This window comes from Mchenga conophoros, linkage group LG6 (assembly GCF_057382185.1).
Source record: "Mchenga conophoros isolate Kocher_MC1m ecotype Shallow Benthic linkage group LG6, M_conophoros_male_GT1.1, whole genome shotgun sequence".
NCBI lineage: Eukaryota > Metazoa > Chordata > Actinopteri > Cichliformes > Cichlidae > Mchenga > Mchenga conophoros.
The window spans coordinates 14,526,756-14,550,969 of record NC_140531.1 but is presented as its reverse complement, the minus strand read 5'-3'; the positions used below and the strand labels follow the sequence as shown (position 1 = coordinate 14,550,969).

The 24,214-nt window shown below is 41.8% G+C and overlaps 1 protein-coding gene across 2 annotated transcripts in view; it reads left to right on the top strand.

The window, feature by feature from the left end:
• The window catches only part of LOC146572313 (protein sidekick-1-like), a 282,653-nt gene that overhangs the window by 81,696 nt on the left and 176,743 nt on the right, over nucleotides 1-24,214 (top strand). For both annotated transcript variants that reach the window (XM_085276355.1, XM_085276354.1), the window contains exons 2-4: nucleotides 18,297-18,453; nucleotides 20,925-21,031; nucleotides 21,392-21,539. In XM_085276355.1, coding sequence (XP_085132481.1) covers nucleotides 18,297-18,453; nucleotides 20,925-21,031; nucleotides 21,392-21,539 — 412 coding nt within the window. The remainder of the gene's footprint in view (nucleotides 1-18,296; nucleotides 18,454-20,924; nucleotides 21,032-21,391; nucleotides 21,540-24,214) is intronic.

Here is a 24,214-nt window from a genome sequence, read left to right as displayed (position 1 = left end):
TCCCTTTTACTTACTTCCGAAAAGAAAGCCTAATTTCTGCTGTTCAATAGGCTTCTGAATAAATTTAAACTTTTTAAAATTATGCAAAATGCAAAACGCTTAGCCGTGTCTCTAATAAAACCTCTGTAACTTCAGAGGTAATGTTCATATGTTGATTAATGGTTTTCTTTCGTTTTTGATCTACTGCAGAATATTTTTATAAAACCCCAGGCCAGGAAAATCACCTTCATGTTTTTCTGTGTTTTATCTTCAGCTACTTTGACACAAAGGCCTCTGCTGTGATGCTCACACCTTTGATAAAGTCTGGAAAGTGTCAGCTTTCTTTTTATAGATACAAAAATATGTAAATGTACTGATCTGAATTATAATATTTCTGACTGTCTGAGGCAAAATTTCCCAGATTTAAATCGAATTGAATTGAATTGAATTAAATCGAATCGTGGATCGAATCAATTCAGGACCTTGTGAATCGGAATCGAATCGATTCTAGAAATCAGTAACCCAGCCCTATTAACAATGTAATCAAAGACAACTGATTTGTTGTAATCACAGGTCGCCATAAAGTGATGCCTCCTATTAATATCCATCAGCTGCAATATCAGGTCTTAATGATCACAGTTTGGTTGTATCATAGGCACTAACCAAAGAAAATGAATTATCGCAGCTCATTAGGGTTGATGCTTTTTCTGTGTGTGTGTCTGTGTGTGTGTGTGTGTGTTTTCTAAATTGATTTTTTTATTTTCCCTGCTTCCACATTTTCCTCCTTTTCACATATTTCCAATAACCAGTGAATTTATATAAATATAATTTTTAACCAAATACACACACCCTTTGTACCCACCCCAGCTCTGTGCTGTATAGGCTCTACTTATTTTGGTAGTATCTCCCTTTAGCATGCAGACTGCATTTAGACCAGCAGCTGCTCTGTTAGCACCTGATTGCAATGGATTGTAACATTACTTTCCTTTTTCCACTTATTTATTTTTTATATATATATATATATATATATATATATATATATATATATATATATATATATATATATATATATATATATATATATATACACCCACCCATATATATGGAGGTCTAAACATTATTTCAGAAAAGCCAGTCATATGCAGATAGCACCTAGCTAGTTATAGAGTTACACCCCTCTCACTCTCTGAAATATACCAAACCTTTGTCTCTCTTTGACATACCGTCTTTCAGTAATCTGTACGTGACTGAATAGCAGGTTGAAATTGTGTAAATCTTGCTAAGGAAATTATTTGAGGAGCTGCTGAATTTGTCTGGTTCTTGCAGGATGGAAACATTGTCCCTGTCACCATAGTTATGCCTTTAGCACCCACACAGAGACTGATTGTGACATTCCTGTTGTATATGCCACCATCTGCTGAAAGGATCCCAGCAGACGTGAAGGTTTGCTAAAAGTTTTAGCAGTGCCGAGGTGGTGTGACTCGTCATCGAGTCTTTTTAAGAGAGAAAGTGCTGCTGCGTGGTGTGTTTTTCTTTTCCCCTCATCATTTTACACGTGTAACAGCGTAATCTTTTTTTAATGAAACATTTGGTCATGTTTGACCTCTGAGAAAAGGCTACAGCCATGTGCATTGCAACCATGTGTAGTGCTTTTAGCAGCATAATGTAGTTCATAGTCAGGGGTCGTATGAGGAGAGGTTCACTTTACTTCATATCAGAAATCTTCTGTTATTATTTGAACTGCTGCTTCACTTTCACGCCCTCCAGCTTACACATATTAGGCAGATCAAAGTGAAACTACCCTGTCCATCACTATTCCAAATTGCACTGCGGTATGTATACCACAGGGGACTGAAATGACAGTAATTATGCAGCTCTTTTTGTATCACTACATTTTACAGTCATGGACTAAGTGATGTGATTATGTGAATTTTCCGGATCCATTATTCAGCATTCAGGACTCGTAAAATAGTTATTTTAGATTATTTTGAAGGCATGACACACACAAAAAAGATTGACCATGATTACATAATGCTATAAAAGCCTTCCTTATTTACTTTGAAATAAAGCGGTATGCATTTGAAATAAATAAAGCGTCAGTTTTTTGTTCATTGTGCTGTCTTGCTTAAAAGTGGATGTAATATTACAATGTAATCCTTCAAGGCAGGCTCTAAAAATAAGTAACTATACAGAAGATTTTTATCACTAAAAATCTGTAGTGAAAAGTATTAAAAGTGCCAGTAAAGTCTTTGCGACACGTGATTTATTTCACATAAATATTTTAAAAAAGACGAGACAAGTAGTACAATAGTATATTTTCATGGCTTTGTGCGTTTGCTCAAGTGCCAAAGTTTTGCACAAGGCCTGGTCCTGCATTATTTTTGTGAAGTGGATTTTTGAACTTGAGCAGCCTTTTCTTATAGAAACTAATTGAAAGGCTAAAAGAAATCTGAGCCATGTTCAGTCATTCTTCTGCAGTGCCATCTACAACATCTACATAATGCATAAAGTAAAAATTAAAAGTATTTTTCTACAATGTTCTCAGTTTCGCTTCACTTGTAGTAGAGAAGTTTTTAATATGCAAGAAAACATCCAGAGCCTTTAGTCTCTCTCTCTCTCTCTCTCTACAGTGAGTAGATTGCTGCAGAGCCCCAGCCTGGGAGAGAGACTGCAGAGAAGGGAGGACTAGCTGCCAGCTCCCCTGCTGATTAGCTTGATTAATTAGACCCAGACTTTATCAAAGTGATATTTGGAGTTTGTATGCAAAGAGGCCCCAGTAATGGTACCAGTTGTAGCACTGCTTGTGCTGTCATTGTGTATGTTTGCCGTCTCCCTTGAATAAGCATCTACCCTTTATTACCGTCTCACTCACACAACCCTCAGATGCTGATTTACTTAAAATACCTCATCACTTAAAAAAGAAAAATCACCTCCTTGTGCGTGCTGATGTGTCACTGTCACTGTTTAACAAAACGAGTGTCACTCTGTTGCACAGCTGGCAATTTGTTATTGTTTGTCTTTATAGATCCAAGTTCCTGCTAGTTATAACTACCTCTTGGAAGACTCTTTCATAAACACGCATTGACTTCTCTTGTCAAATTGCCTTGTTTTTATTTAGTCAATGAGGCCTGTTAAATCTGTGCCCGAGCTGACGTCTCGACCAACGAATGGAAAATTCTGGACTGCTGGATGGATATGCTCTTATCTGACTCACATGTCATTGGCTGGAGAGTCGCTGGCACTACATTCATAAGGAGAAAAGTGCCACATAAATAGCCTTCCACGAATAAGCCATTTATGCTTTGTTGTCAGAGGAACAGACTACCTGTGGAAAAACATGTTGTTTTGAGCACCGACCATGACGTAGTCCCTAAAAATGGCTAGCTTGCTCATGTGTGTTAGGATTTTTCTAACTTTTTGTGTTCAGCTTGAGACTTTGTGATGTGCAAACTCTGATAATGATCGCACTAAATGCGTTTGATCTAATAATCATTTTGTAAAGGCGGGCTCACGCAGAGGCAACATCGATGGCTTCACTGAGCACCACTAGCAGCAGTTGCACCGGCACTGAGCTTCATGTGAAGTCTCGACTTTCATCAGAATGTAAAATTGTACGACCAAACGTGCGACAATGAGTGTGAACTGATGAATTGTCTGATTTATTTCTCCAGACATGAGTTCTTTAGCAATGTTCTTGAGTAGCTCTTGTGCTGGGATCACCAGTCAATATAGTTCTATTTCTGGAAACCATAAGAGTATGGGGAAGTGCAGGCTGGCTGGCTCTGAGTCTGTTATCTTTTCATTAGAAAAGAATGATGCTAAAAAGATTTCATATGCTGCAAATAGAAGCTTTTATGGTTATCTATGATTTATTTAGGCTAATAAAGATAGCAGGTAGAGTGCACTCAGTGTACTGCGGTTGATTTAGTTAATCTAGAAATAATATGCAGATCTCCCTGTTCCATGATTCCAGTTGAGTTTTTTTGTCTACTAAAGCACTGCTGGACATGTTTTACTCCTGCCGTACGGGCTCCATGTAGGCTGCAGAAAAAGAGCTACAAAGAAGGTGAGATTAGCAAAAGGAGGCAAGTGATTATGACAGATGGCTTCAGGTGACACTGTTCTTAGGCCACACATTTCCCCTACAAGCTAAGAGATCATTGCTGGTCTTACACACAAACCACAGAGCACTTGTGGAGTACTTGTGTTTCTCTGAAAGTGAGTACTTTTTCATGTGTTTGGTTATCATATATGTTTATCATGAGTGCCAAAAAGGATTTGAGCCAGACTGGCAGATGTTCTGTGTTTGAAATGGCTTTTTCTTCTGCTTTCCAATAACTTCATATAATATCTTTCATTTCTCTTCTTCTCTTTCTCTTACACATTTGCAAATTGCTTCTCTTTCTCGCCCAAAAACACACACACACACAAGCACAGTCTCTCATTTAGGCTTTCTACCGAAGACGTATCGCATTCACTCTTTCACCCTTTTAGGTTTGATCAATCTCTCCCTCTTCTCTCCAAGACCTGTAGCCAGTAGTGAGGCTGATGGCGTACAGACCATTTTCTGAGAGTCGGAACGTTGTTGTGTCTTTTCCATTAGCTATTCATGAGCTCTCCTGGCTCAGGTCTGTGTACCTGGATTGGCGTGCTCAGGAGATGCAGTGGCTGACTGAATGTGGATTAACGAGAGTGTCACGTTTAATTCAGGCGTGTGCTGTCACCGCTACGGAGAGCGAGAGAGGGGGAGATGGAGAGAGAGAGAGGATGATTGTTTATCTCATCAGTAGAGTAAAGGAAAAGCAGGTCCTGACCTACGCCAATTTCTTCTCTGTACACGCTGATTGATCAGCTGTGTCTGTGGATGTTAAGCATTTGCTACCAAGGAACAGCAGCGCACTTGTTGATGCCTTTGCACCTGCGCTGCGCATGTCGGCATATTTCTTTGCGCTCAACATTTGTCATCATATCCATAAAAGCAGATAGAGATAATAAAAGGAAAGAAATCAAGAGAGGTGGGAAGATTGAAATGAAGGAGTGAATGAATAAAAGTGCTGACTGCGTGGGGGCCGTGATGGGCCGCTCAATCATCGGCCGCAATGCTAAGTGACAGCATGGGAGCAAAAAGAATGAGACAGAGGGGAGGGAGAGGGTGAGATGGAGACGATGGGGCAGCGTGCTAGGGAGCAGAATCAAAGAGAAAAGGGAGGGTAGGGCTCGAAGAGGAGGAGGAGGAGAAATCGAAGAAATGCAAGAGGGCTTTAAATGGAGTGAGAGGGAAAGAGAGCGAGTAAGGTGAGCAGCGGTGTATGTACTCACCTGAAATCACTTGTCCTTTTTATCTGGAGCTCAGCTGAGCTGGAAGAGTGCCAATATGAATGACTGCTTGTCATGTCTCTATATTTCTATTTTCTGTAACAACTTTTAACATTCGTAAGCTCGTAGATGAAGTGCAAGCTACCTGCACAATCTTTGCTCTTTCTGCAAACACTCACACGCTTATGACTGGGTGCACACAGTCTCACACACATACACACGCACTGCATTGACTTACAAATTGCAAGAGGACTCAGGGAGATGAAACTCTGAACTTTGAATCCCTGACTAGCTTTGAAGTTTTCAAACATCTCTCTCTTTCACTGTCTCGTCCCTCGGCCGTAACGCGAGTATTTGAAAAAGGAGGTGGTGTATCTGTCGTAATCCACAGGGGGAAGCTTTAATAATTGGGCTTTTTTTTTTTTTTTAATCTCCTTCGTATGTTCTCGGCTCCTAGCTACAGCTCTTTTCTGCATGGGGAACCTGTTCTCTGTAGTACTGGCAGGATTTGCCTAGATGGAATTTGGGTGATGGGCAAGATCAAGCCGGAGAAGTATCTAATACACTGTGTGAATTTGATAAAACATATCTGATGTGTACACTCACAAAACAGTGAGTTAAGTCGGCCTTGCTGTATTGCTCATAAGGTCCTGGTCAATTGGCCAGCCAACATTTAGAGCTTAAACACAAAGTAGTGCCGATGCTGGAGTATTTAGTAATAACTAAAAACATGTGTATAAATCATACAATGACTCCACACGCCATGCATGAGACCATTTGTCCTAATGTAAATATTTCTTTTTCATTTTACACTTTTTTCTTTTGTCTTTTTTATTGACTGTCAATATTTGAGGTTTTTTTAGCTATTGCTGTAAGAATAAGCCAATAAGACTCCATATTGATGGTAAAATCTAATGTTATGCATTTCTTAAACAAGATACATAACCAACTATGATTTCTATATACTTTAATTAAACTACAACTTTGGCCTAAGTACAAATTACATTTCTAATAGTGTTAAAAACTGATGTGCACCAACTGAGCACCTCCCCTGCTCATTCTGTAATCAGTCTTAATTTAATCCAGTGATTCACTAAGTCATACACTGACAGACGCACAAATAACAACACAGTGTGCATCCACCCATACATGAAGTCAGGTTATGCAGAGTTTGAATGAGCTGGCTTGTCTCTTTCCATTATGTGTCAAAGACTGCTGTCCTGTCCTTCACAATGAGGATGTACATATTATTTTTGTTTTTCTTTCGAGTCCAGTACCGAAAGATCCACAATCTCCGGTGGAAACTTGTGAAATGTCAATGTACTGTAATGGAATATGTTATCAATACACTGGCACCTAATATCAGTACTAGTTTTACTTAAGACCTGAATCACAAGGACCTAGAGACGAGTTAAACACCCTGGGACCATCTGATGAGGAGAAAATATGGGAACAATGTGTATTCCCCAGTCAGTTAGCAAATGGTTGCTGTCTAAGTGCAACACCTCCAGCCACCACGTTTCAGAGTCACTGGCTCATGACTTCTTGACTATATTTTAGAGATTTTCTTCATCTTAAGGTGAAAAAAAATCAAACTGTTCATGATTGTCTTTTACTGTTGAGTATCTCACAATCCCTTTGCTACAGTATCATTGTTGTCTTGGGCAGCATATTGTAAATTTCTTAGTGATTCCCCAAACTAACACTGTGACTAACATACTTCAGCCATCCATAACTTTTATTTGTTTCAAACTAGGAGTGAGCAGTGACTGACTCGCTCACCCCCCCTTCTCGTTAAACTGGGATGGCGACTGCTGTTTAAGACTCTTTTGGTGAAAAATAAGTGTCTCTGCAAACAAGAGCAACTCAAGTTCGTCTCAAAGAGAGTTTGAGACAGCAAAATGATTAAAGTTATTTTGAACAACCATCTCCTAAGACTATGCTCACGAGCATCTCTTAAATTTCTACCCAGAAGACATCTAAAAATACCCCACTCCACTCGCTAAACACTGAATTATCCGGCAAACAATGAGCACATATGCCTCAAACCTCTCCGTCTGCGCTTTCTTAGTCATTATCAGTGCATTTGTTTGCTATTACTGGAAACATCTGTGCTCAGATAGGTTTGTGTCTGACCTTTTGTGTCCAACTGTGGTTATGTTTAAGCTCTCGCATATGTGTAAGAATGTAGAAGTAAGTAAACACTCAGAACAGAAAGTCATATCGTATCTTGGCAAGGACATTTGCCAGTGTTATTGAATTAATTTGAGTCTATAAGAATGTAAGAAGAGTGTTTACCTAGACGCAGTCTGCCCTTCAAATGGCGTGTCACTAAGCTGCCCTTGTCTGGGGAGGAAGAGGGAGGGAAGGAGGGAAGAAAGCTGGGAGAACGAGGGAGACGAGGAAGACATGGTGTGTGTTGCAGTTGGTGGCAGATGTTGTCGCTGTGGAAAGGAGGAAGTAAACATCACTTTCACACACATTCTTGAATTTGCAGAGCGTATGGAGTCACACAGACATAAACGCAGAAAGCGGGCACACACACATCACGAAACACCTCCCACGTACCTAACAACAACGAATTAGCTAAAATGTGTGAGAAACAGGGCAGCGGGTCAAAGACAGTGAATGAGTTTGTCAGAAAAGCAGGTTGGAAAAGTGAAACTCGAAGATCTTTTTTCTTTCCTTTCATTTTCTTTTCTTTTTTTTCCCCAACGCCCACTCAGGTGACGTTTAAATGGCATTGCCAGAGGACATAACATGTAGTCCTTTAGAATAGAGAGCTATGCTTCAGTCCAGCTCAAAATCGATGCTGCTGGGTAGAGATGAAAAGAGGCTAGAGGTGGAGACCGATGAAGGCAGATTTGATAGAAAGTCTGGAAAGTGAGATGAAGCAGTGTTGACTGTGGCGCAAAGTTCAGTGCGGGTGTTGAGGATGGACGCTGGAGACCCGCTGCCGGTCATGCCTAAATTTCTTTTTTGGCACAAGAGTAAATTACTCATCTCTGGCTCTGAGGCTGGCGGTTTCCAGAAGGAATTAGTTTGCAACCTTTCGGGTTGACGTCAGACGCGCTTTTGACTTTTCAGGTGTGAGGGCACGCTTTGTTATTTCACTTTCGGTGTTGGAAAATATTACACAGTTACAAATTAGTCACGCCTGCACAGAGTCATCTGGCAGCCTATTTTAAACTCACCTACTCCCTGGATTTCTTTCACGTCTCTGCACGTCATTTACACCATGATGTCTCATTAGCGTGGTTAGGGTCATCGATAATTCTTAGAGGTCATAAAGCAGTAATGAAGAATGGTTAAAATCATATATTAAATCTGGAATAGGTGTTAAACTGCCAGGTTTTTAGGATGGCATTTCAAAGTAGCCAGTATCCTAAAATATTTAGATGATCAGATCAGAATTCAAAGATAAGACACTTTCTGAATATGATCTTTTTTCCTCTAGTGACCTTTCACTTGAAAGAAAGATGAATGGTTTGCAGAGTTTTACATAAGTTAGATCTTAGTTACACAGGTGTAGAGACTGGTCTGCAGCTCCTGAGCAATCTCCAGTCACTAAGGGAAAAATGTGCATTCTGGTTGGTGAGTGTTTGCTGGCAGTCGCTGGGTGAAATCAGTCACAAACAGCGTGCTACACTAAAAACCTCCTTGGGATTGCTTTGGTCTCTAGCAGATTTCTACTGTCACTCATAGTTTATAAACTGCAAGTGACTGCTGCTATCTGCTACTTACCAAAGCAACCTCACAAGGTTTTTGGTGCAGAAGTATGTACTTCGATGCAAACAATTCCTACCCAACAGCAGGCAACCGGTTAAGGAATTTCCCTAGCAACCAGTGGTTTCCAAAGAGTTGCCAAATGGTCTTTAGGCTTGCATGACTATAAAACAATTAAAAGGAAAAAAAGTGTTACACACTTTTGCACTTAATATTTTTCTTTAGTTGTTACATGTTTGGTGAGCAAGGGTCCACACACGTGCCTACACACACACACACACACACACACACACACACACACACACACACACACACACACACACACACACACACACACACACACAGGGACAAGATCTCTGCTGTAAAGGTTGAATCAAAGAAGAGGGTGCAGAGTGAAACAAAAATATTATGCTGCTGTTTAAGATGCCAGGCCTTTCTTCTGCCCAGCTCCCTGCAACTTTCGCCTCCCTCACCCCTTACTTCTCACCTGCACTTCTTTGCTTAGATGACCTTCTCCCTCTCTCTCGTCCTCCTCCTGCTCCCTCCCCTCTTTACCTCTGTCTGGTCTGCCGGGCTGTCACGGTGATATCCCAGGTGCTGTGGTTTTGATCTCCGCCTTCAATAATGAATGAAAGGATACAATTCGTCAATCACTTCAAAAACCATGTAGCCCACATTGCCCAAGGTCAGGACAGTGGCAGCTGTCAGACAGGATGATGGCTAGCATAGGCAGGTGAGCGGAGGATGTTTGGCCACATGCATCACACGTACACACCAAAGAGAACCAGAGGAACTAGAGGAGGAACAGATGAAAATGTATGAAAGAAGAGGGGCCTCCTCTGAAGACGGGAGAAAAGGATATTAAAACAGAACAATACGATCAGGAGAAGCAAGAATGGAAGAAGTTTCGCGTGATTTTCAGTGCTTTATTTTCTCTGAAGACCTCAATTTACCTTTTTTAGGTTCTCTTTCCTATTCTGTGTGTGTGTGTGTGTGTGTTTGGAGGTGTGTGTGTGTGTGTGTATCAAAGTGTGATGTGTGGGGTGAGAGAGATGAAGCCTGGAGTCATGTTGTCAGACTATCACATGTCTGAATGCAGTCGCGTTTGTGAAAATCTCTCAATATCAATGTAGATTTGGGTCAAGTGTGTGCGTGAAGCCCGGTGGCGGTGATGGGAAGGTGATGCGGTGATCGTGTCGGACAGTTTCAGGAACAAACTGGTTTTACATCCACTCGTGACTCCATTATATAGCACTTATACCATGGTGGTACAAGTGGTGCACACACCACTCCACGTCGTCTTCCTTTGGCAGTTGAGTCTGATTGATTGTTATTGTCTGTAAATAAGAGTTTGCTTTCCACCTGCAGAAAAACAAATGTTTTTAATGAGGGGGTGTAAAGTGCTGAGGAAACAGTAGGGGGAGAGTGAGGCCCGGGGATAAAAGAAAAATTGCAGAAACAAAGGAATAATTATCATCTGTGCTATTTTTTGTGTGATTCAAAAGGACTGAGGTGTTTTCACGGTTCCTTGTGTGCTCAACTTTCTTCAGAGAGAAAGAGGATGCTGTTGTCTCTGTGGGAGGTATTTATTTCACTCCCTCCCAACGCTCCCATTCACCTCCTTGCTCCTCCTGTCCGCCTGTCTGCTCATCAGAAAATAGGAGCTGACAGTTGTTTGTGTATGTGTGTGTTTTGGTGCGTGTGTGTCTTAGCAGATGTGCCCTGCAGCGTGGCCCACCTCTTAAATGTCACTGATCATAGTCTCTTCCACCTGATTACCCTAACCCCTCCAACCCCACCCCTTTCCCCCAACACACCACCGCTCCACCTCCCACTTCTATGCTGCATCTTTTCTGCCCCATTTATTACCCCCCCAGCCGCCCCCACATGGATCTGCATGACCCCATGCATGCGAGGTTGAGAGTGCCTACATCCACTCGTACTTCCAGTGGCGTAAGGTGCCTTTTCTTCTGTACCAAAGTAGCTGTTTGCACAGAACAGTCTCTTTCAATTACAGTGCACTGTGTTCAGAGCTGACATTTCAGCTGGTTGTCCTATAGAGACATATGCATATAAATGCATGGGCATATACTCACATGCTTACGCTGACATTATTAAATGCCACAAAAAGCAATAAACTGACATTTTGTAATCGACTGCTCAGGCGCAGTTTTGGTTAACACAACAGTCTTGATTATGAGAAACAGAGTTACACAATGGCCAATCACTAAATGGGCACAAATCAAACTGGCATATAACCAAAGCCGATGCAGTCTGCGCATTGCCTTCCCTTCACCAGCCACTGTACCAGCATCATTAGCGAAACCAGACAGAAAAATCTCAACTTTGAATCGTTCTCCTTGACATGCTTTTGTTGTAGAGGTTGTACCTCTCAGCACATCATGCTATTAGTGGCTTTGACACCGAGGAGCAAACACTCTCACAAGCAAAGTCAAGCGCGTCGACTTTGAACTCGAGACTCGACTGTTCCTCGACTCGTATGCCATTGCATGTGTATGTGTACGTGCACGTGTTGGCGTCTGCATCGTGCCTGCTGGTCTGACATCTGCCAATCAGCACATCAGGATCAGTCAGTCATCTGCCAGCTCTTCACAGACAGCTATCAGTCAAAGCTTGTAGAAAAACATGATTGGAGCAGGCAAGAAAGGGGCTTGGGGGAGGGAGTCGTGATTGGCTGTCTTTTGCAGAAAGAGAGGTTAGGGAGAATGTTATGTCTTCAGTGAGAGATGCTTTGTTCTTGTAGGCAGTTTGACATTCAGTAGTCAATTAAAGCGGCTGCCAACTTGAAAAGTCACGAGTTAAACTCCTGATCAAAGTTCCTCGCTCACATCCTGTATGCTCTGCTCCATCTTACAGCAGATGAAGCAGGGGAAACATTTTCCTCTCTTGTGCACGCTTCTCTGCTGTTTTATGTCCAGGAGTAGTACTTCTTGTCTGTGGTCGCTCAGCTCCCTGTGTACTCTCCATCTAATAGTTCAGCTAAAGCCTGCTGGGATCAGTGGGTGAGCTCCAGCCCCGTGGATTAGCGTCAGAGCCACTTTGATTTCATCATCATCAAAGACAGCAGGTGTTTTCTGCTTAACTGTCATCTTCTTTGTACACTACATTCCCTCGGTTAGTTTTCTCTTAAGATTGTGTGAATATGTCTGTAGCTGTCTGGGGCCGTCATGATTCTGGGTGTGATTTGGGCCTCCAAACTGATGGGACCACAGCCGGCCGCTGTTGACATTTAGGAGATAAAATCCTACAGTGTGTGGCGTTTAATGAGTCTAATCGTTTGCCTTTTGATCTCGTCTGCTGCTCGTCGTTCTCATTAAAATGATTTTAAACGTGTTGGATTTTTACATGTGGGATCAGTGCTGTCAACATCATTCACCAGGAGGAACGTGAAAATGATTTTAAAAAGTCCAGTAGGCCACGAGGGAGAATTATATTTTAACCCAGTTCATCAGCTTTCGGGTCAGAGCCGCAGCTCACCTGATATTCACCTCACTCTTGTGAGGTTCACTCACCTCGAGCGCTCTGTAGAATTTACTGTTGGTTTTGCCTTATTCCACCATTTTAGCTCGTTCTCACATTGTCTGGATGTTTCAGTTTTGATGGACCATTTAAAAATCGGGGCTCCTATGGGAGTTTGCCTAATGATGTAACTCTAATCATACGCTGGCTGTTATCCAGTGTGTTGATCCCTGTTTTCGCTCATTAGCGCAATATGCGCTCCTCGCTGACTGTCAGTGAGAGGCTGTCTAGTCTTCCTGAGTTGCACTAATGTTAATGTCTTTAAGCTTTGTGAGGTACGGGCTCATCAGTGACAAACCTTAAGTTTTGTAGTTTCAAAATTCGGTTACACACGTGTGTTTTCACCCGACTCGCTTGACGGGAGGGATCATATCTCATTTCTCAGCCCTTTCACGTTATGTTGTTCAATTAATTAGCCCCTTTTTTCGACCCTTTTCCGACTCGTAGCAACATGCCAAAAACTCAACTCATAATTCTTCCTCTCGCCTCACACACTGTCAGTCCAATTAAGTGCTTTTAAATGCCTGTTGAAACAAGCGCAGGCAGACTTATTAGATTAAAAAGGAATAGAACTCATTCGCACCCCGTAATCAAATAGACTGCTGTTGCCGTGAAGGGGAAAAAATGCTTAGCCATGCAGCTTGTACCTACATATGCATACAAAAATTACTCTTAAAAAAAGAGACTGATTTAGTTATTTCTTCCCCTCATGCGTCAAAAAGGCATGGCAAAGGGTGTGTGTGTGTGTGTGTGTGTGTGTGTGTGTGTGTGTGTGTGTGAGAGAGAGAGAGAGAGAGAGAGAGCAATATAGCCTACCAGTAAATCAGTATTCATAGACTATAGTCAGCTCTGCCGGCCCTGTCTCACAGTAGGGGTTCAGCTCTATGAAGATAAAGTGATTTTTCTGGAGTGAGCGAACCCTAATTCTGACCTGACACACTCACACACACATGCACACCAGCACTGTAAATGCACTCACACACTCATATGCAATAATTAAGCAGGCAGAAATGAAATCCTCAGCTTTGTTTCATCCAAGCGTTCTCATTTTCTCGTGCCGAGGCTGCGATGTACACTAGCGCCACAGGGTTTCCTTGCATCTGAATGCACAATGGCATCGTGAAGAGCTTTTCTGACCACCTGTCAAACTTTCCACACGAAGAAACCAACATTTTTAGCCGTTCTCTTACTGTTTTGCAGAATCTTGACCCCACGTAGAGAGGATTTCACATCTAACCACAGCTGTTGCAGTAAAATTCAGGGTTATTTAACACTGTGTAATAATAATCTTTTTTTTTTCTTGCCCGTTTCTAAAGGACAAGCCATTTAAGGGCTAATTTCCACCGCACATTTGCTCCGTGCTATAAAAATTCAGAGGTGAAGAGGAGAGTAGAGAGAGCAGGATCATGGTGGACCATCAGCCCCGAAGCCACAACCCTGGTCTTCTCCTCCTCCTGTCCTTTCATCCTCCTCTCCTCTCTCTCTTCTTTATCGCAGCGCTCATCTTCCCGGCAAATTGAATTCCTCCCTAGAATCTGCCTAAGCAGCTTCATAAGACCAGCCTGAGAGTGGATGTGTGCGCGGGATGCGTCAGGAAGAAAAAAAAAAAGTGTGCATGTGTGCTTCTTGGCTCTCCTGTCACATTTGAAGGCCAACCTCTCTGTTAGGCAACGATCCTCCTGAAGAGAAAGAAAGAGGAGACCTTGAGCTGCCGCACTCTTTGACAGAGATGGACCAGGGGGCAACAAGTGAAAGAGGGAGGAACAAAGGGAGGATGATAGGTGGCTGGATAGTGCAGCTTCTGAGAAAGACAGACAGGTCAGAAATGGGGAAGACTGCGGGGGGAGAGAGAGGCTGACATGTTGAGATTGAGTGACAGAGAGACAGACAGTGTGGGGGAGAGAGAGAGACAGACAACGCCAGTGATTGAAACATGCTGTTAGCTGACCTTGCTCATCTCAGAAGGGTGTTCGGAGTGTTCTCTACAGAGTGTTCTCTGTCTATCTGTAGTTTCTCATGGGCTGCCTTTAAAGGAAAAGAAAGGGCTTAAGGAGTGACAAGGAGGGGAGTGCCTCAGGCTGGGCTTTGGAGTGGACGCAACGCGTGATGTATGAACGAAGTGGTGGATGAGTGTAATGGTGCAAAACATCCACACTGGCATACGAAGCAGCCATTGTAGCTGAGGGTTGTGTCAAGCTTTTAAGGCTGCTCTCTCACTTAACATGAACACAGTTTTCATGGGGACATTAGTTGACATTATGCATTAGTTATGCCCCCTCCCTGACCTTACCTGGCACTATAGACTCTAGAAAGTGCATTAAACCCACCCTCTTTCTTTTGACAGCAAGGGGTGCCTCCACTCTAAAAACAAGCTTGGTTGGAGTATATAGGAATACGGTGATCAACTCTCTTGATTTGACAGTTTTCTGATTAAATTTACACTGATCAGACATAAGATTCTGACCACCTGAATAATATCTTTTTGGTCCTCTTTTTACTGTAAAAACAGCCTTGACCCCTGAAGGTGTGCTGCGGTATCTGCAACAAGATGTTAGCAACAGATAGTTTGAGTCTTGTAAGATGTGATTTGGGTCCTCTATGGATTGGACTTCTTTGTACATCCCACAGATACTCGACTGGATTAAGATCTTAAGACCTCAGACTTGTTGTTGTGGTCCTCAAACCATTCCTGAACCTTTGTTTTTGTAGCAGGGCTCGGGCCACATCGATCAGGCAATAGTTTCCATGAAAATGTGTCCCTTGTCTGGAACAATGTTTAGTGTCAAAGTAGCATCCACATGTATAGCAGGACACAAGGTTTCCCAACAGAACATTGTCCAAAGCATCACACTGCCTCTGCTAGGGCTGCTCAATTAATCGAATTTTAATCACGATTACGATCTGGGCTTTAAACGATCATTAAAAATGACTGAGCCGATTATTAGCCCCTCCCTCGTGCTTTATTCTCGCGCTGCTCCGTGTGGCAAATCGAGCGCACCTCTCTGCATTTCGAACACGCATCACAACAATTAAGAGGACCCAAGGGAAGCACAGAGGTTAATATCATGGTAGCTACACACATTTTTCATATATAGTACTGGACTATATATTCGAAACAGACTTTTTTGACGAGGGTTGAGTGTGTGTGTGTGTTTGTGTGTGTTTTTAGGTAACTATGCACAAAGCATGATTTGTCTGCCCTTGTTAATGCTGTATGTCTGTGTTCCCTTACTTAACAGAAGCTCTGTTCTGTTCGTTCTGTGCATGTGTTATCCAAAAATGTATATTATGATTGACAAATGAAACCCTCCTCTAACAAAAATCTGATATAATGATACAATTCAGGTGATTTTCCCTTGGAAGGAGGCCAAAGCCCAATTTTATTTATGTAGCATTTGTATCCGGGTAAAACAACGATGTCTATGTCTGCCTAAAGTAAATGACAACCACAACACTAAACATAGCTGGAACACTGTGTTTAAAATGTCAATAGAAACATTTTTAGGTTGTTGTTTTTTTTGTTCTTTTGTTTTTTTCAAACAGCCCTTTTAAAGGGATGTGAGGACTGGCCAAAATGTCCTCACCTTCCCAAAAAGTTCTCACTCCCAAGGTAGCAGTAGAAGCAAACTTGTATTCTTTCTCTGTCTTCCTCTCCCTCTCTGTCTCTCCCTCACTCTCTGAGGCATGCAGCTGTGAATTATAGTGCTGGTCAGCAGTATGACATTGGAGTCTGCATTGGCAGCCATCGTCTGTAGAAACAGAATATTCCAAATAAATCCTTATGCCCACATGCGCTCGCACTCTCTCTCTCTCTCTCTCTCTCACACACACACACACACACACACACACACACACACACACACACACACACACACACACACACACACACACACACACACACACTCCCATATAAATCTGTCCTAGCAGGAACACTTCCCTTTTGTGCACAGAGCAGGCAGCTATCAATCTAAAAGAGAGAGGGAGAGGGTGAAACAGTGGAAAGTGGAAGAGAAGAGGAGGGGGAAAAGTGGCCCTGAGACATCCAGAGGGAATAAGGGAGGAAATGCAGACAGTGGAGATGAAGTGAGAGGGGTGGAAGTGATACAGAACTGAGGAAGCTGAAACGACAGGGAGGACAGAAGATCTAGTGGACGGCAGGAGGGGAAAGGGGGAGCGTTAAGAGTTATGAACCTGTCCATATTTACTGTCGCTAGAAGATAGGCTTCCACTCAAACGGATGCGTGTGTATGCATGTGTGAATCTCCTGTTCAGTCCAAACCCAGATGCTAATTTTTGTTGAGTGGATCCAGGCCTCGGCACATGCAGTCCAGCAGCAAGTGGCTTTGGACAGCCTATTTAGCCTTGATGCCCCTATGCTGTGTGACAGTGAGTCAGGTCCTCACACCTGAGTAGAAAGTTAAAGAGTGGATGGCATTGCTTGGACAGCAGCTGAGCCATTCAGCAGCTGCACCTTGCAAGCCAGGCCAAGTGATTTCAACAGGCTTATCATAAGATTCAGCTTGGGCACTGTGAGTGTCTGTACAATGCGCTATTGTACAGTATCTGTGTTTGGAAACTTGGTTGTTCAGGAGCACAATACATGTGGTGAAAGGGAAAATGCTCTCTGTCAGGATGGAAAAAGCTAAATGTGGAGGTGAAGAACCCAGGATTACCATTACAGTGAAAGCATGTTTATACTGCAGGCATGCTCATTGGTCAAAAGACTCCTGACAGAATCAGACAAGCTTGAGGGAACAATTTAATCATCGCAACATCTGTACCTTTTAGTCTGATCAATTCCACATTACACTGCATCTGACGAACAGGATGCTCAATCTAATTTTTAGCATAAGGGTTAAAAGCGTCTGTGAAGCCTGACCTTTGTCTTTGTGCAGTCTATGCTGGAATTTGATATGCTTTAAGTAACAAACAGCAGATGTTGTTTGCATTCAGAAGAAGTAGTCAAGTTACGTGGTGCCTTTCCAGGGAGTAAATGTGATAGAATTGCTGCTTTTCTGGACCGTTGATGCACATCAATGCTGTGAAATAGGATGTGTTGGAGCACTCATGCATGCCGCCATGCGCTCAGTTCAGCCGTTTGAGCTTACACAGGAAACAAAAGGTCTAAGTGTATGGACAGGCATCACATGTCCTACCTGTGCTAAGCATCTGTTGGGACACATTTTCTCTTGGTCTGTCTTAAAATCAGTGTTACAACTTATTATGCAGTTTGATCTGAGATATTAGTTGTTTATTTAAAATTGGTAGGTTTTCTGAAATGCTGAAGTACAGTTTTGTGGAAAAAAACTGGTATGTGTGTCTGTATAAAAAAGCTTTGACAGGCATCACTAATAGGGTGAGGGCTCTCTAGACAGTCTCGCAGGAAAAATATAAATATAAATAAAGCAGCTGTAGATGGAGTAGCAGTTTTTTTCCTATTGCTTTGATGTCAGATGTTTTCTTCTAAGCCTGAAATGAGTTTTCATATCTGATTTGACATTTGCAAAATGGCACCTAAAACCATTATTACAGAATTTTCTGATTCCAGTCTGAAACTCTTCTCAATAAAATAAGAGAAGACTTGTTTTTTTGTTTTCAACTTATTGTGCAAAGGCCGTGATTTCTGTGGTGTATGAATACAGCAGAAATCAGCCGTGTTGTCTCAGAGTGACTAAAGCAGACTATTTCAAACACCACAAATAACACATTTTCCTTTCTGTGTCTCTGTCCGTCAGAAGTGGCTCCCTACCTACGAGGGGGTGGACAAGGGCAGCAGGTGGTGTTAGAGGGAAACAGACTGGTGCTGACCTGCCTGGCTGGAGGCAGCTGGCCTCTGCAGTACCGCTGGACTCTCAACAACAGCAACATCACTGACTGGACGCCACAGTACAGGTCAGTTAGCACCCACTGCCTAGTTATTATGTCAGACTTTCTGTCGTGAATCTTCTCATTGTCTTTAAGTGTATATGTCTCTCTCGTACCCTTCCTTTCATATACAAACATCTGCAGAGTAAGAGCTGTTCCCGTTAGAGATGGAGTGTGTGTAGAGGTCAGAGCATTCGGACAGCAGAGCCAAAGTGAGATTAATAATTACATTAGCACCATAAATATGTATATGGTGTGGGTAAAGAGGAGGGGATCCAATCAATATGTCTGTGCTGTTTCTTTGCTTTTTGCCCTGTACCTTTTCTTCTCCTCCTCCTCCTCCTGTGCCCCCTCTCTCTCTGTCCCTGTGTGTGTTGGTTGGTAAGAACTAAGCAATTCCTCTCGGCAAAACTGCAGCTGTGAAACAAAATTGTTTTTCACATCATTCAGAAATGGAGGGAATCTTGGGAATGCATACACACTGAGGGAGGGAGAGGTTGAGCCAGCAGTTTTGTAGGCAGTCGTTGTTCGAGCCAGGAGGTGCAGTGTGGCTCTGGACTTCTCTCAGCGTTCTGGCTACTTTAGTTTGGTGAGGCTATGCTGAATTGGCAAGCTGCAGTGAATATGAGTGTGTGTGCGTGTGTGTGTGTGTGTGTCAGGATGTGGCCATCTGCTAAGCCTGATTTTAGTGTTCTACCTTTGCAACTTTATATATGCTCATTTACATATTTTATTCTCAGTTAAATGAAGACATATAGTGTGGGATGAGATATTGAACCTCACTAGATCCTGATGTGCTATATAGCAATAGCACCTTTCTGCCATTGATATATAAACCATTTTCAGCAAATTGGACGGCCTGCAGCTTTGTGCATGCTGCTGCTACAGGAGCGGGACCAAGCAGTGCTCGATAGCAGTGCTTTGCTGTGATTTTTGGTCATGTTTACAGTTAATACGGGTCTCACAGATCCACTTAGTTTTACATAAACTCAGAAACATGCTTTGGGCTTCCACATAGTAAAATCCTCTTTGGAATATTTTATTTTTCTTCATCCTTTATCTTAGTTTAAAGCGCTGGTCAGTGGAGAATTCAGATGCACAGTAAGTGACAATGATTTACATTAATGGAAGCTTCAGCTCCGGCTTCTTTTATCATTGTCAGTTCAACGGCAGTAGCCTGCCACTTTTTGCACATTGTGAGTTGGAATAAAAACATCACTAAGACAAGTTAGACTCTCAAAAAAAAAAGAAGGCAGCAGCGTTTGCTTTGTTTTCAGGGACACTTATGACAAGGCTACTGCATTGTCTTCAAAACTGTATAACATGCTTGGCTGACAAACTTATTTCTCACAATGCATGTGTTTTTTCCCTCAAGCCAATACTTGTCTCAGTTACGTGCTGTATAGTTTTAGAATAATATAAACCTGTTGAAAACACATAAATATTAATAATTTCTGGTCTGACGAACTTCAGATTTAATGTAAAATGACTACCGTCCTACATTTACCTTCTTCTTTTGTGCAGTCTCTCATCACAGTATTACACAAAACAAAATCGATTTTTATTTCTTGAATCAGTCAATCACATTTAACGCTAAGCTTGTCAGAGAAACTGACTAGGAAATTACTGCATTGTCTATATATATATCTGTATCTAAATATAGTGGTAGATGACAGAAATCTAACAACTTGTTGGAACTTAAAACACATGGTGTTTCCGCTGCACACGGCTGTTGAAAATGTAGCTGACCAGAGAGAGAGGGAGATAGATTGGTGGTAGAAAGTGTCCAATATCAAAATCTGTTTTAGGATCAGAGCTGCTGTGTAATGTGTCGTTCCTGATTCAAATGGAGTTGGGTTTGTGAGTCTTTGATGTACATGTGTGTATTTGTGTCTGCGGGTTTGTGTATGTTGGCAGCATGCACTGACAGCCTGGGAGTTAAATACTTGGCTGTCCTGGTATTCGTAATGAGCCCCAAAGCGATGTCCGGTTTTGCTATGTCTATCCGGTTTGTGCGGAATGTGTGTGTGTGTGTGTGTGTGTGTGTGTGTGTGTATGTGTGTGTGTGTGTGTGTATTTGTCCAGCATGGTACCAACCTAGATCCTATGCCAAGCTTCCCATTAGTGAAGCACAGTCCATTAAAACCCCATTAACAATCCTTCTCAGAAAAAAAAAGACCTCGCAAACATCAAAAACCTTTTCATACGCGGCACACAGATGCAAACAGACACACATACATGTACACAAACTGTGCATATGCTCTCTCTGCCTTCTGTTATCTGGAAACTTTTACAACCTTAGGCCCAATCCATTTTCTGAGATCAAGGACATGAAAGGGAATTACACAAGAGTGCACGCATATGGACAACCAGACCTCCACCTTCGTTCCCTTCTGTCTTGTTGGTCTCCAGACATCACTCCCAGTTTTATTTTTATTTACAGCTTTGAGAAGAAAAACCTACCCTTATAGTCTTCCTCTCCATGTGTCCATCTTTAGGTTGTCTATGCCGTCCCTGAAGAGGACTGATGCTGGACTGTATCAGTGTATGGTGAGGAACAGGATGGGAGCAGTAATACACAGGAGAACGGAGGTGCAGGTGGCCTGTAAGTACACACAGCATACACGGACACACACACGCTGGTTTAAAGTAAACTGAGTAAAACAATTGAAGATGTTGTTTTGTGCACAATTAAAACTTAACAAGCTTCAGCTTTGCTCAATTCTTACAATCTTACAAATATTGAAACAGTGATGGTTTAAAAAAGCATTAGATAGCATCTTGGCTAATGCTAACTGACTGTGAAGACAGCGTGATTGGTCAGTTCCAATACTGATTCTACATCAACAGTTTTATGATGATGTAGGGACAACACCAACACCGGCATATCTGATTGTGCAGTAAATGTATTGTGATGCATTGGTGTTGATCTTCATACTCTTCATCCTTCTCTCTTTTCCTCAAGTTCTGGGTAACTTCTTGGCCGAAGAGCAGAGAAAGACGGTGACTCAGGGCCGAGCAGCCCTCATCAACCCTCCTCCCCTTGCTTCGTTTCCTCAACCATTGGTCACATGGTACAAAGATGGACACAAGATAATCCCCAACAACCGAATGTAGGTGTTTCTTTTACCCTTTTGCTTTGTGTCTTGAGCACGCACTTGTGTTTGTATGGTGTCTTTTGCAGTCTCGAGCACAAAGTGTGTCTAACAAAATACCGCCTGAGATAAAATTTTAATTTTACAGTTCTTATCCCACAGTGGTGTATTAATTAGTGTTCTGCAGAAGCACAAAAGTTCTTTTAATCCTCGCATGTCAATTGCTATGAATAATAAGCTATTTAGATAACTGACCCTTTTCATAAGAAGAGACACAGGACATTATCAAGAGAAGATAAAGCGGGCTTTTCAGTGAATCAAATCTACAAGGTTATTAAGTAATTTTAGGTGCATGGGAGATATTCTTTTATATTAATTGTACAGCAGAGATATGAGGGTCCCTGTGTTGTGTAAGCTGTGCTTCACAGTCTTTTTGTTTGATGTTATTCTCCAGCTCTTTTTGAAATGCTGACAATTTGCATATTATTTCTTAGTTGCTGCAGATATCCTGTAAGTGTCACTCTTTTGAAAAAATGCTCATAAGCTAAGCACAGGGATGGTAGTGTGCTTTTGGTTTGCAGAGTGGTGTGATATAGATTCAGGCAGCATTTTAAATTAATTTGGGATATGCACCTTTTTGAATCGGCTCCTCTGTGACAATAGCTGTTGAGATGGAGACCTTCAGTGATTTTATTAGTCTCTGCTTGCACTCTGAGATAACTAACTCCCCATTAAGACCACTAACTGCTCCCCAGTGTGTTATTGAATGAAATTGTCAGTGGCCTTGCTGTACACGTAAACGGTCAGACAGCAACTTTTTCACCCCTTTAACGACAGACACCACCTCCAAAGAGCTTTTCAGAATGCTATGTGGATTCAGGTTATATAAACAGGTTTTTTTTTTTTTAACTTTGGGGGGGGGTTGCTTTTGTTTCTGGTTCACATCAAGTTTGAATTTGCTTTTAATTTGGACGAACTAGGATAATGTACTCCTGTTAAGTTAATGGGGCTTTATTGAGAGTGGCTTAATGATAGTGGACTGCAATTATTTTGCTGCACACGACACTATCTGCATGAAGGTGTTTTCAGTCAAAGCATCCCTGCTGAAGTGTGCTCCCTGCTGCTGTACACGAAAATAAAAAAACAAAGAGGAGCCCTTGTTATAGTTACAGATTATTCCGTGATTATTTCAATAAAAATACATCTGCAGTAGATATGGAGCATCTGTGGCCAGGGGACAAGATTGTTAGTGCCTGAAACTTTTCTTTTGTGTTTGCTTATATCTTAGCGCTACCAACCAACCACATTTAAGCAGGTTTTATTGGCGTGCCGGTAAACAGTGAAGAAAAACGATCTGCAATCTTAAAAACACTAGCTACTGTGCGAGGAGGATTTAACCTTTAAAATTAGCAATAGGGAATCAGCGGTAGAGATTTTCTCAGCTTTATTAGAGCCTGACCAATTTATCAGCAGGCTGATATGTTCAGCTGATATTAGCTCATAACATTCATGTTATGAGTGTTGATACTGGATAATTTGTCCAACAGAGGGTACTCTGCAACTTCCCTGTTGACAACACACAAACATAACAACAAGATGATACAAGCAGAGTCTGGCAGAGAGGAAATAAGTTAATAACAAGCAAATAAATAACTGTAGATATCAAATATAAGGCAAATTCGATTATTTGGTTTGTGTGTCTGAAAGAAAACAACATTGGCTGTTATCAGATATCAGAATATTTGATTGTTAAATCACCAAATATCTGTATAGGTGTTGATCTTAAAATTGGACAGAGCTTTTATCACTTCTCCTTATGTTGCTACTGCCACTATTATGTTTTTCATCAATTTCTGAACTAACTTTGAAACAAAAGCACACAACGACCCGAGGCACCTCTTTCTCTACATACCAGCTTCATGACCTTTAGTAACATCTCAAGTGCTCGTTGGGACATTAATGAGTCCAATTCTAGTCCCACAGACCTGCTGTGGAGGATGTATCCTCACATTAACCCTGAAAAGAGCTGGTTTATAAGATCTGACATGTGACTCCATGGTGACTTTAAAAGCCTGCTAGCATATGCGGAGTATACATTTAAATTTGGATTCTAATATCCATCTACTGTAAATCAACCCTGACAACAATGAAAAGCTTTAAAGTATCAACCTTTTTGTCAGAACTGCTCCTGACACAAAGGTTAAGTACTATATTAATGCCTGGATATATTCTGGAAGCTCCATAGCCTACAGTACACCAATAGAGGGAAATATATAATTAATAGTAAAAGCCTAAGGTGAAGCTGAGGTGGGTGCTTGGATCGTAGAGTAAGCACTGATGTAACAGTTGCAGCAGTAGGTTAGCAGAGCATTTAAACAATGTGATGTGACAGTGAACAATCGGCTGCCCGATTTTATCATATCCACAAGCCTGAGGCCAATACAGAGCCTGCAGATGTCAAAATGGTCAAAGCCAGAAGGAATGTGTGGACACCTGACTATGGTTAGAGTTGGAGGTCACATCATCCAGAATGATCTCTACAGTGGGGATGATGATGATGATGATGTAAACTGTTTACCAGTGTAAACAGTACATGGTTACAGATGATGTTAAAACAGCTCTTTTTATAGCACATTGTATTTCACTTTATACAGCACATTTGTGGTGCACTTACAGTATATCAAAAATGAAGA